The sequence below is a fragment of the Herpailurus yagouaroundi genome, unplaced genomic scaffold, assembly GCF_014898765.1.
Source record: "Herpailurus yagouaroundi ecotype Mexico unplaced genomic scaffold, PumYag 508, whole genome shotgun sequence".
Classification (NCBI taxonomy): domain Eukaryota; kingdom Metazoa; phylum Chordata; class Mammalia; order Carnivora; family Felidae; genus Herpailurus; species Herpailurus yagouaroundi.
Window position 1 is genome coordinate 5,587 of NW_024412725.1, and position 12,932 is coordinate 18,518.

Here is a 12,932-nt window from a genome sequence, read left to right on the forward strand (position 1 = left end):
CTTCTTGCCTTTTCCCATCCTGGTTTCTGTTTGCTTGGATCATAAGACTTAACTCTTCTTTGGACTATCTGCCAAAAGATAGAGTTAGCCACACCTGCACTCATGAGGAGTGGCCCTTGCCACAGCCTGAGCACAGTGTAGGCTCTATAACCCTCTAAAGCTTGCCTATTCTTTCTAGGAGTATTTATATTTGAAAAAATTCCTCCAGATTCCAAGTGACTGAGTAAATAATGATAACAAAAGAGGCATTGTCTGAGAGGACAGCTTGGAGAGGTCAATGGCATTTCTTTCCAATTGCAGACCATGGGTGCTGCCACCTTTAAGGAAGATTGTACTTCCCTGGATTAGTTAAAAGGGAGGCCACTTGTGGGAACCTGCTAGAATCACAGGCCAGAAATAAGAAAAGAAAGGCTGCACCAAGGTATGGGGAACCCAGAGAGATGGTGTTTCCTGTAACCGTAAGAACATCCCACACATAAGCAGTTTTCCCCAGGTATGTTAGTCAGTGAACCAAGAGAGTCCAGGAGTCTTGGCTAAGAAGAACAAACTTCCAAACGTTAAGAAATCAGGGAAATGCACTGGGAGACAGGGTTTGGGGGCTTAGGGAAAGGTGGAGACAGTGAATGGTCCTGGGATTATAGAAGAAGAGACAGAGCTTCTGAATTACTTCCACAGTTTATTTGTCAAGGAATTGAGATTGATAATATAATGGTTCAGGGAAGAGGGCTGTCAGGTAGGAGACATTGCCCTGGGACCGCTCTTCCTCCCTCCCCCTACTTTCCATCTGGGACAAGATGATGGTCCCACTGGACATCAAGTAGTATTATTCTGATGCCCCATATCCATTTATTAACCAGTCAGGGTGGTGGTCATGGAAAAAGTAAACCCTGGCGTGGTGGTGGTGGTGACGGGTGTATAGTCCTCAGTGTCAGCCTCTGGAAGAGAGAATGGGTAGGTATTCAGTGGCCACACAGTCTGGTGAAAAACATTTCTTTAAGTATAACAGATCCTCCCAAACTCTGGTGGTAGGCATATTTTCTGTGATTTAGGATATTCGCACACCACGCTTCTCTCAAGATGTTTTTTGTTTGCTTGTTTGCTTTAAGCAAGCCTCATGCTCAGCACAGAGCCCTGTGTGGGTCTTGAACTCACGACCCTGAGATCAAGACCTGAGATGAGATTAAAAGTTAGATGTGTAAACAAATGAGCTACCCAGGCACACTATAGATGTTTTAAGCCCAATGAGTAAAGACACATAAATGTCAGACCGATGGGGTTTGGATAAATCAGGTAGGCCTGCAAGTGACTTGGAATGGAGGGAGGACAGGGATTGGGGATGGGAGGAAGGGGTGGGGTACCTCAAGTTGGACTGGGTACCAGGACTAGGAAGACATATTCTGTCTGTCCCCTAAGTAGGGAGTCCACGGTCTTAAAAACCAAATGGCAAGAGAGGGGTGCTTCTGAGGTCCTACCATGTTTTCTGACGTTCATGCAGATAGGACCACAGAGAGAATAGCAGCATTCGTAGCCCACACCGCATTGCCAGGCATACTTGCACCTTCTGCCGCACTCGTAGTTACTGGGAAGCCTCGGGCAGTGTCTCGGTTTCAGTTCTACTATAACTGAGAAGGAGCACATGAGCAGCGGCTCCAAGAAGATGACTTTTTCTCACTATTATCCACCCCTTTAAAGCCACAGGACTCACTCCATTGGTTTTTCGTCTTCTTCTCTGTGTCCAGGGATCTGGGTGGGCTTTTTTGTTCCTGGAGTCAAAATCCAGCTCCCACCCCTAACAAATCCAGCAACCATAAAATCACCTGCATGCAACTTAACATCACAGGACCTGAGTCCTGAAACCCAATTCCCAGAACAAAGAGTCCCAAGAGATCCTCTTGTCTCTTGCCCTCATTTACAGGGTAGGGGAATGGATCACAGAGAAGAGGAAGAACTGTCTTGTACTTTTCCCTGTCTCACTGAGACAGCCCTCCAAACCTAGCTGCTCCCCGGAAACCTCTGCCACCAGTTATGGACCCACAACTCCCCCCTCAATTCTGCTGATTTTAATTTTTTACCCCAGTGATTCCAAACTTCTCTTGGTCAAGCACACATTTAACTTCTCCTCTACATGCCCAATCGTCTAAAATACCCAATTCCCTTGACAAAGGGCATATTTCAAGAAATAATTAGTACCCCATTCCCAATTTGGTGCTCATGCTTGGAACTCCTAACTGGAGTCACAAACTCCTAGTGGCTCAGTCTAAGCACCTTCCACCTGGGTTTTGAAACCTGTGGAGGTTTCCACTGCTAAGATCCTCTTTAAAAAAAAAATGCCACGTAGCCACCACTGTCCCCACAACACACATAAAAACATCATTACTTGTAACATCAGGAGACCCTCAAACTTGAGAAGTGCACATTCAACTTTCCTCATATCCTGCTTTAAAAAGGAACCAATGCTTTTATATATGCCAGTCAGTCCCTTTGTTCCTTTTGTTTTATACCCCTTCTTCATTTTGAAGCTCAACCAGAATACCTACCTGAATAAGGAGACTGAGTCTCAGATTTTTCTCTCAGCGTTCCTGCCACTGACATGATGATCAAAACACAATACAGTGTGAACATCTGGAGAAACAACCCCTTCATGATGTGAACTCGGGATGTCTGAGTGTGAGCCTGGCAGGAGACCCAGGATTTCACCAGGTCCTGCTGGGGGTAGCGAAGGGCTTTGGGGTGTGGAAAACACGTGACTGGTCTCTCACTGCCCCCTCTGGTTCTGCCTCCTCTCCTCCACGCACCACTCCTTGGCACGGGTGTCTCCTGAGCTACTTGCCTTCTCCTTATGCTTTCTCCTCCTCTCATTGCAGAAATGAATTCTTCATAGCATTATCATTTATTTTAAAAATTGAAAAACAGTGCAAAGTACAAAGAAAAGTATTAAGATATGATCAGCTATCTATTAGCTAGATAGATAATAGTCATCTAGCTTATCATGACAGATAGCTTTAGAGTTTATCTCTCAATAAAAAAAAAATCATACATATTTCTCATATTAGTATTTCACTGCAGTTTAAAAGCCATTTAAACTATGTGGCAACGAGAAAGAATGAAATCTGGCCTTTTGTAGCAACATGGATGGAACTGGAGAGTGTTATGCTAAGTGAAATAAGTCATACAGAGAAAGACAGATATCATATGTTTTCACTCTTATGTGGATCCTGATAAACTTAACAGAAGACCATGGGGCAGGGGAAGGAAAAAAAAAAGAGGTTAGAGAGGGAGGGAGCCAAAACATAAGAGACTCTTAAAAATTGAGAACAAACTGAGGGTTGATGGGGGGTGGGAGGGAGGGGAGGGTGGGTGATGGGCACTGAGGAGGGCACCTGTTGGGATGAGCACTGGGGTGTTGTATGGAAACCAATTTGACAATAAATTTCATATTTAAAAAATAAATAAATAAAAGGACTGAAAAAAAAAGCCATTTAAGAACATAAGCACATGGAAATGCCTTGGAGGCTCAGTTGGTTAAGCGTCCCACTCATGATTTCAGCTCAGGTCATGATCTCAGGGTTGTGAGATTGAGCTGGGAGTCAGTCCCCACCCTGGGCATGGAGCCACTTAATATCATCTCTCTCTCCCTCCCCCTCCCCCTGCCCCACCCCCCTCCATAAAAATTATAACAAAAACAAATCAGTCAATATTAGTAAAAAATTTTGTTTTAATCTCAAGACTTATAAATTGATCACAAAATTTGAAGTGGAACAAAAGTTTTCCTATATTCGGGGAATATTTCCTGTCTTTCATAAAAATTAGGTCCTAATGATACCAGCATATTTCCTATTTAAAGCATAATTAATTTACAATTTTTGTAGATGCACTAGCTTTCTATCACTCGATTCCATTACAGTGATTTTGGGGAGCGAGAGCAGCAAGATGGCTAATAAGAGCCCCCTGCTTGAATCCTCCCTCTACAACCATTTGGCATCCACCCACACACAAAAGTACCTCCGTGGAAGCTTCAGGATCCAGCTCCTTGCACCAGGGGACCTGGGAGGAATATCCCCCATGCGTTTGGTCATAGGCATAGAGACCTCAGTCTTGTTACCAGGGACTCTGAAGTGGCCTGTGGACTGGCTGTATTTCCTCCTCAGCCACAGTCCAGGAGCCAGGGGAGAAGCCTCATTTAGACCATCACCCACACATGACAAGCTTTGTGGAAGTCCAGGCGTGAAACAGAGATGTCCCATCACACTGTTGGAGAGAAAAAGCAATCCAAGTGTGGACACATTGGAGAGGTTAAAAGTCACAGTTTGACTTTACCTGCATCACATCCATCCAGGTTTTTTAAAAAAATCCTCTAAGGAATTGTGCCTGCAAGAATGTTGACATGTCCTCCGTGAACCCAGGCAAGAGGAAGTATATATAGTCCCTGCGGCACACTTCTGCCTGCTCCACGCTCACATTATTGACACATATCGTGCATTATCGATTCATCTTCCGCACATTACTAAGTGAAGACATCGTCTACACAAATTAAACCTTACGAATGAGGTTGGCATGAGCCAAGGGGGACTGGAAAAGCCCACCATATCAGAAGAAAAGTTGCTAAGTGTTCAGCATTTGAGAATGATGAGCACATAAAAGGCCACATGATTCTTCTGTGCACAAGAAACTAAATTATGAAAGCTTTGTAGGCTCTAGAAAGCTAGGTGAGTCACCGGAGCATGGCATGATATTTTTGAATGCTGGCAAAATGGCTTCAGTTCTCTTTCGGGTTCTTTGGCTAAATCAGCTCTATTTACATTCCTCACCCAGCCCCGCCCAAACTCTCAGGAATCCATACAAATCCTCCAGGCAGTTTGGGTTTATCCTTTCTAATGGATTAAGATACTTACTAGTTAAGCCATTGCTTTCCAGCTTCCAGTTTCTTGAAAATGCTTATTTCCCATTTCCTCTCCTATCCTCTTCAACCTTGCATATTAGGGCGAGTTTTTTTCTTTTATGTCATTCCAGTGAGGTTTTAAGTGTAAGCAGAGAGAAAAAGGATAAAGGTCCCTCTAAATATGCCTGTGTCTTAGTTCCAAGAACCGGAACTAGCTGACCTGGAGTGGTGAAGGGGCTTTGCAAACGAGATGAAGGGTAGTGACCTTGAGATGGGGAGGCTGGTGGGTCCAGTGTGACCATGAGTGGATGAAAGCACGGATGTTTCCTGACTGCAGTGGGTTAGAGACCCACAGAATAAGGTGAGATGTGAAGCATGAGGACCCAGTTGGCCTTTGCTGGCTCTGCAGATGGAAGAATGCGGCCCACGCCAAGGAATGTGAGTGGCCTCTAGAAGCTGAAAACAGCCCTCAGCTGACAGCTGGCAAGGGAATGGAGACCTCAGGCTCATAACATCAAGGACCTGAATTCTGCCGACAATCTGAATGGACACAGTCTTGGGTCCTTCCGTCTAGAAAGGAAACGCAAAAAGTAGCACTGCCCTGCTGACATCTTGATTGTAATTGGAAGAGACCCGTGTGGCACTTGTGACCTACAGAGCTGTAAGGTAATAAATTGTGTGGTTTAAGCCCCTAAATTCATGACTTCTTACAGCAGCAACAGGAAACAGATATTCATATTCAAATACCCTGTTTAACTGGCAGACCCAATTTTGTGTTGGGATATCCAGCCTATCTGGATGTTTCTGTTTCTATCCTAACCCGCTCCTCCAGCGTTCACCTTGCCCTCCAAGTGTTTATACATTCACAGTGGATGAGAGCCCTTCTTACATATTTACCTTTATTCCTAATTCTGAGGTTGTGGAATGAACTCCACCCTCGTGAGAGCCAAAGCAGAAGCTTTGTCATCTCAAACACAAGACAAACACGGAGAAACAACTTTTCTCTCTCAATGACCAGTAATGGCTTTCAAAATACTCCAGCCCTCAGATTCATGAGCGTGACTCTGTACTTGCTGGTTAATTTTGTGACCTCTTTTCCTGGGGAAACAAACCTCACCTGCATGTTCTGGTTTCATGGTCAAAGGGCTTGATGGAAAAACAAGGAACTGCGGAGGAAGAAAAATTGCGACTCGGTTAATATTTTTCAAAATGCTGCACCACAGCACCATTTTATTATTAAGGCCACAAAGTCTTTCCTCGTCCAGTTTTGAGCAACACAGCATTCCATTTTCCTCTAGTTTGGCTATGGTTCGAATGTTCTTACTTGGATTTGACATTTGAAGTAACTGTCTGAATTTTATTCTTGGGGGAGGGGGGTGTTTCATATCTTGCTTAGTCCTTGTGGGTCATGAGGTGATCTTGGAAGTGGAAACTTCATGTCAAGGACAATGGAGCAAAGAGGTGAAGCGGCCTGGATCTTCTATGGTCTGTGGTGTCCCTACACTGGTTCGGGACAACTAATCCTCAGTCTTCCGCATGAACAAATATTGACCCGTCCTACTTTAAGCCGCTACTTTCTTTGTTGTTGCTGTCATCATGCATTCGAAAGGAATCCGAACTGAAACACCAGCCGAAGTGCATATTAATGGAGAATGGTGGCTTAAGAAGTCTCTATTTTTTTTATTTCTCACGTGCTCTCTCACGAAGGCTGGTGAGTTGTATGTTACCAAAATGAGGTCGTTAAGAAAGAGGGAGGGGTCGGATCTAGGAACTGGGTGCTCTGATCTTGGAGGAACTGAAGTGCCACCGTGCTGGTGAAGAGAAGTCCCCAGGGCTGCTGTGTATGGCCCTGGAGCACAGCATGCTGGTGCAGAGGCTGAAGACTTTCGGAGTTTCCACGGAGGAAAAGCAGCTACTTCCAGGATGCTGAGGATGAGTGGCTTCAGCTGCGGGTGCATTCTTGGGCTCTACCCTTGTACCGCCCGATGTGCCCCCATTCTGTCCCAAGTAGAAAGAGGAAAAGGTGACAAAAAGTGTACAGTTCTGGTATTCTGGTTGTCAAGGAGCTAACTGTCCCCCTTAAAAGGATTTCCTTTTTGGAATGCCCCAGATGAACTGAATCCAATTCCTTCCAGTAGTCAAAGGGAGGAAAATAGGAGATGAAAGCCAAAGCTCCAAATGTAAGCAACTGCTCGCCTGGGGCAACACATCTTCTCTCCCTTCCACCTCTCCACGACTCAGGATTGCATTAAGCAATCTCTTGCAAAAAGGTAACTTCTATTCAGTTTTCAGAGCTTCACCTGTGTCTGCTGTTTCTTAAAAATAACCTGTTTAAAATAATGAGTATGCCATAGAGGCAGATCTTTCAGTTGGCAAAATTCTCTCCCCTTCGTAAGAGACGTTTACACGCGTGAGGGAAGTCTCCATTTGTAAGCCTGTCCTCCTCTCTGGATGTGGAAGAGAAGGATGACTTTCAGCCCCTAGAAAGTCTTTATCAAGGGAGCCTGCAGCAGAAATCTGCATAACGACCATGCCTTGGTCCACTGTGCCTTTCCTGGTGACTTCCCATAACGGGCCTTCCCTTCCCTTTCCACATCTTTTGTCTTCAGCTGAAGATGTCATTGGAGGAGATGGCTTGGGCCACTTGGGGGAGTTCCTAAGTTTTCCTGGTCTCTCCCAGGTATACTGGAGGTATCCATGTTGGGAAACTTCAGTTTGTTTTTCTCCTGCTAATCTGTCTTTGATTGCAGTGGCAGGGTGGGTTGTGGGGGGGGGTCTCAGACAAGAACCCAGAAGGGGAGACGAAAAGGCACTTTTTCTCCCTATACTATCCTGGATACCCAAGAGGACAATACCTTCTTCCTTCCCTCATCCTTCTGTTGGGTGTCCCTAACCTCTTGTTTTTCTTGACTTCTTTTGTCATGAAGGAATAACCACTTTCACTCAATCGAGCTCCAGGTCACCCTTATCCCTGAACGTCAAGACGAAGACCCACTCCTGAAGGATGTTTGCCTGAGCCGCTGAGTCCTTGTGCCTCTTCCTTACTCTGAGCTCTAAGGCACTAACCAGTGTTCTGTTAGGTCTTAATCCTTGCTGGCCTCGGTCTTTGCTGTATCACATCGTGGAACCTTTCCTTGGGCTCCACCGCTGGTAAGTGTGATCTGCTGACTCAGCCCCTTTAAATGAATATATACTGTCCTCTGGATCAGGAAGAGGCACGGATATGCATACATCCTAGGGACTTTATCATCCCCTCATCCAAGGGAAGTTATATCTCTAAATGATCTTCAAGGGGAGCTTGGACGGCTCAGTCGTTTAAGCGTCCGACTCTTGATTTGGCTCAGGTCATGAGTTTGTGGTTCGTGAGATCGAGCCCTGCCTTGGGCTCTGTGCTGGCAATGGGGAGCCTGCTTGGAATTGACTCTCTCTCTCTCTCTCTCTCTCTCTCTCTCTCTCTCTGTCCCTCTCCGACCCTGAAATAAATAAACATTAAAATGGTCTTCAAGACACTAATGGCAGAATATAATATGACATATATTATATTCGAATTTAATCTAAGGGAACGCTATGGGCCGGAAGCCTGCCTGGCCTTACCAGACATGTCAGGATATGACTCATATTACCCACGTAAAACTACCATGCAGACACAACAGGCAGGAATAAGAGGATATAAGGAGGCAGAAGGAAGGACGATTCTGGAAGCTGAGTGCCCGCCTTGAGGGCAGGACCACCTACTCTAATGAGAGGAGCCACCAGCTTTCCAGGGGGCGCTTGTTCCATTTTGCAGTGACGTGGAGGCCAAGGTCTTGGGTCTTGCTTGAGGAGTTTGGTTTTGCCTAAGCAGACAGGTCAGAGACCACCCTGTGTTCACCAACTCCTGCTTTCTGTTCTCCTTGGGCATACAGCGAGACTATATTTCCCAGTCTCCTTTGCAAATAAGGGACCACGTGACCACATTATGGCAAATAGCATGTGGATGGAGCAGAGCTCCACTTCTAGGCCTGGCTCTTAAAAACCTTCTGCAGGAGCTTCCATGCAACCTTCTCCCATCTGTTGGCTGGATGCAGAGGAGGCTCTGGGAGATGATGGAGTTATAGATAGATGTATGGTGCTTGAATCATGCATGGCATGGGGGTGTTCGCCAACCACCCGCAGTGAAATCTATTGTGAATGAGAATAAGCTTTAATTGTGTTTGACATTTTTCTAAATCTCTGCATTGTCGCTACAGCCGTGAGTCTACTGAATAACTGGGAAGGCAGACTAACTGGGTTGTCTATAACCCGTAGTGGGGTGGGAAGAACAGTTCGATCACTGTGAAGAGACAAATGGAACCACAGGAATGGAGTATAACACACTGCAGAGCCCTCGGGTTGGTTGTCAGTTTATTTGGCTGAGACTTGAAACTTCCCAGGACAGAGAGATCAAGGGGAGAATAGAATGGTCCTCAGCCAGGGCAAGGGAATAACTCAACAGGTAGCCAGGCAGCACTCTTCTTAGACTACGTAGGCATCCTCTAGCCCACGTCAGTGGTGGGGCAGCTAGAGCCTAGAGGTTTAGCATGGATTTAAAGGGTTCTCTGGAAGAGAAAAGTCAGGTGGTTAAAAGTCAGGGAACACCCATTCCCAAACTTAACAACACCCCTGGCCCTGGTTAATGGGAAAAGGAATGTGCTCTGTAATTCAGGGGTTACCCACTTTTAAGCAATTTCTCCCAAGAAGTTTGCCAATTCATCACACAGGTGGAGACTGGGCCTCGTGGGCCTGCCTGAGACAAGGGGCCCACACAGAGGCCAGACTAAGGAGTCCATAATCGGGGCCTTGGACAAAGGAGGGATGAATAACTGATGGGTGACCTTTTGGGGGAACTGAATGAGAAGGGAGAAAAGTGGAGCCCCCCGTGTTTGTGTCTTGATTTATTTTGCCCTGAATGTCAGCCTAGGTACAGAGATAGTAGGGCATTGACTTATGCTGCCGGTTTCTTTGTCCGGGATTTGGGTGACTTCCGTTCCAGGTCCCACCTTCTGAATGAGGGTGACCAGTAGTGAGGAAGCATATCTAGGCCCGACCTTGCCACTGCAAACAACTCACTCATTGTCCAAGCAGACGTTTCCACAGAAGGTCCAGCAGCACGTATGATTGGGAGATAAACACTCCTGTAACCTAGTGCACCTCTTCTCACAGTACTGTAACAGAGGCTGTATCCAGCACTGCTCGACCACTGTTCTTCCAACTGAAACTGAGACGATAGATGTTGGCAGATCCACCCACCCACAACTTAGAGAAGAAACCCTTCTCAAGCTTAACTATCCCCAAGCTCTGGAACCTGAGCTTGAAGTCACAAACAAAACATTTCTCTGCGTTTTAAGAAAATCCTTTTCTTGAGTTCTAGTTGTGTCTGTTCACAGGAGACCATTCTTGCGTGCCATGCCTTCCCTCTCTCCCCACATCCCTACAGCACTGCCGGCATTCGGGTCCTCCCCAAGCTCCCTAAAGATAGGACCCAGGACAACCTCATCATCTAATGGCACCACTTCACCAAGTCTATTCTCATGGGACGTTGGATTTCAGGACCTGCAATATACTGTAGCTCCAATTTCCACACCCAGTTTGTAGAATGGAAGACTGAGCTGGGGGAGAATAGGCACCTATAATTCCTCTTGTCTATTTGCTTCCTTGCTGGTACCACCTAAGCACTCAGCCTCTCCCCAGATTCCCAGTGCCCTCCTTTTACTATCCCCATTTTATCCTCTGACCCCAAACTCAGACTCTAAGGATCCCTTATTAGTTTTTTCCAGTTTTCATATTCCAAGGAAATAATATTGCCCTTTTGGTATTCATCAAAGGCACAGAGATTCCGGAAAGAAGGGCTCAGAGGGAAGCTCTGTGTTGGTGCTTCCCCTACCTAAGGTAGTTTACCTTTGTCAAATATCATTTCCCACAAGCTTATGGAATGGACTTATGGACTGAACTATGTTCCCTTTCCATATACCCATGATTGTTGCTTTCAGAGATGAGAGGGGGAGCATGGAGGGGCACTTGATTGGCAACATCCAACCAAAATCTTTCTTGGGTGTCTCAGCTCTAAGGAGGGTTGGGATCCGGGAAAGGTGGTCCCTGAATCAGCTACACCAGACATCCCGGGCCTGGGCAGAGGCCCCTCCTCCCTCGCCATACCACCTACAAAATGTCTTGTTCCTGAGGCCTCCCAGCACAGGCAGAGGCATCACAACCCCATAGATGATCACGTTGAGTAGGAGAATCCAGGGCTTCATGGTGGTAGTCTCTATGCGTGTTTGGGTTAAGTTCTGGTCTTCTCCCAATGCTGCCAGAGGTACAACAGGAATTAAGGAGAGTAGGATCAGAAAGAGAGAGAACATGCTTATGAATATTGGGTTATTCTTTCTCCTACTGTCCCTTTACACCCTCTGTCACCCAACAACATGTCAAACTAGCCATTGGCTTCCCAAGGCTACTTCCCCATCTCACATTACAGCCACTTCCTTTGCAAAATTTTTTCGTTTAAAAGTGCATTGCGAGAAAGAATGAAGTCTGGCCATTTGTAGCAACATGGATGGAACTAGAGGGCATTATGCTAAGTGAAATAAGTCAGGCAGAGAAAGACAGATACTATATGTTTTCACTCATATGTGGATCCTGAGAAACTTAACAGAAGACCATGGGGAAGGAAGGGGAAGGGGGAAAAAAGTTACAGAGAGGGAGGGAGGCAAACTATAAGAGGCTCTTAAGTACTGAGAACAAACTGAGGGTTGTTGGGGGGTGGGGGAGAGGGCAAAGTGGGTGATGGGCATTGAGGAGGGCACCTGTTGGGATGAGCACTGGGCGCTGTACGGAAACCAATTCAACAATAAATTATATTTAATAAAAAATAAAAATGCATTGCGTTTTCTGATTAAAAATCGATAAATCTTCAGTTTGTATAACTAGTCAAACAACAAAAAATATAAGAAGGAAATAGATAGGCATTCGTAATTGCACCACCCAGAGATAACCAGTGCTGTATGTGTATCCTTTTTGTTGCCCTCAATATTTTTATGAACCTGGATAATAGAACCCACCAAGTGTCCTGAATATATTTTTTTTTTTTTACTTCAGAACATATGTAATAGGATAGTATAATGGAAGTGTTAGTCTAGACGCTATGACAGAGTACCAGAGTGAACTCAAAATGAGTTACGAGAGATGGGTTACTCAGTAGGACTTGAGAAAGTTGACAGCCAAGAACGGGTCAGGGACCTCTTAAACGTTGATCTAATCAGATGACCCACAGTTAAAGGAGTTGTAGAGAGGCCTTCAACGATTTTATTGGCACAAAGCTCTGCTCGGGAAGCAGGGAAGCTGTCTTCTAATTCCAAGTTGAGAGAAAAGGCTTTGTGGATACTCCTCATAGAGCTTACTGTGTGTCCCAGAAGTTTGTAGGGACACCACAGATCTGAGTCATGATTGAAGGCTCTAAAGGGTGAGGGATCTGGCCAGAATGGCCTTTAGTAGCAGGGAAGAGGGCTGCAGTTGGGGCACATCTAAATTGTAAATGGCCAGATAGTGTTTTGTGTCTGCAGCGAACCCTTGGAATCTCCCGCGAAAAGGCGCCAGCAGCACAAAGCCAGCTTAGGATAGCATCTACTGTGTGAGAGCTGTCCTACTTCCTCCTGTTGGTTCTCCCTGCCTCTACTCTCTAGGAAGCAGAAAAGTTTTTTAGCCAGATGGGGGTGACAGAAGAGAATCACAAAGAGCCCAAGATGGAGATACCGATCACATCCTTTTCCACAACTGGAGCTTCTGAGGGAGGAACGAGTCCACAGTTCTCAACAATTGGTGGAGTTGTGGTTCGTTACATGGACCTGCACATTTAACTATTAGGTTGAGATGTTTTGTGACTGAGCAGTCACACAAAAGGTGGGGCTCCTGCCTACATCTTCCAGGAAGAGAAAAGAAACAACTAGCCATTCTGAATAAAGAACACACACAAGGGAGACAAAATAATCTGATCACATCACACAAGTCATGCCAACAAGCCAACTATAAATATCACGAT

The 12,932-nt window shown here is 45.7% G+C and overlaps 2 protein-coding genes across 2 annotated transcripts; both read right to left on the reverse strand.

Moving 5' to 3' along the window:
* Positions 1–659: 659 nt before the first annotated feature.
* On the reverse strand, positions 660–2,800 carry LOC121023076 (protein WFDC9-like). Its single transcript, XM_040464747.1, has 3 exons — positions 2,538–2,800; positions 1,473–1,622; positions 660–935 (listed from the first exon to the last, which is right to left on the reverse strand). The coding sequence occupies exons 1-3, from the start codon at positions 2,641–2,643 to the stop codon at positions 850–852; spliced, it is 342 nt and encodes a 113-aa protein (XP_040320681.1). The 5' UTR covers positions 2,644–2,800; the 3' UTR covers positions 660–849.
* Positions 2,801–9,815: 7,015 nt separating this feature from the next.
* Positions 9,816–11,161, reverse strand: WFDC9 (WAP four-disulfide core domain 9). The gene is made up of 2 exons (XM_040464746.1): positions 11,061–11,161; positions 9,816–10,115 (listed from the first exon to the last, which is right to left on the reverse strand). Exons 1-2 carry the CDS (start codon positions 11,149–11,151, stop codon positions 9,964–9,966), a joined length of 243 nt encoding a protein of 80 aa, XP_040320680.1. The 5' UTR covers positions 11,152–11,161; the 3' UTR covers positions 9,816–9,963.
* Between the last annotated feature and the right edge of the window lie 1,771 nt (positions 11,162–12,932).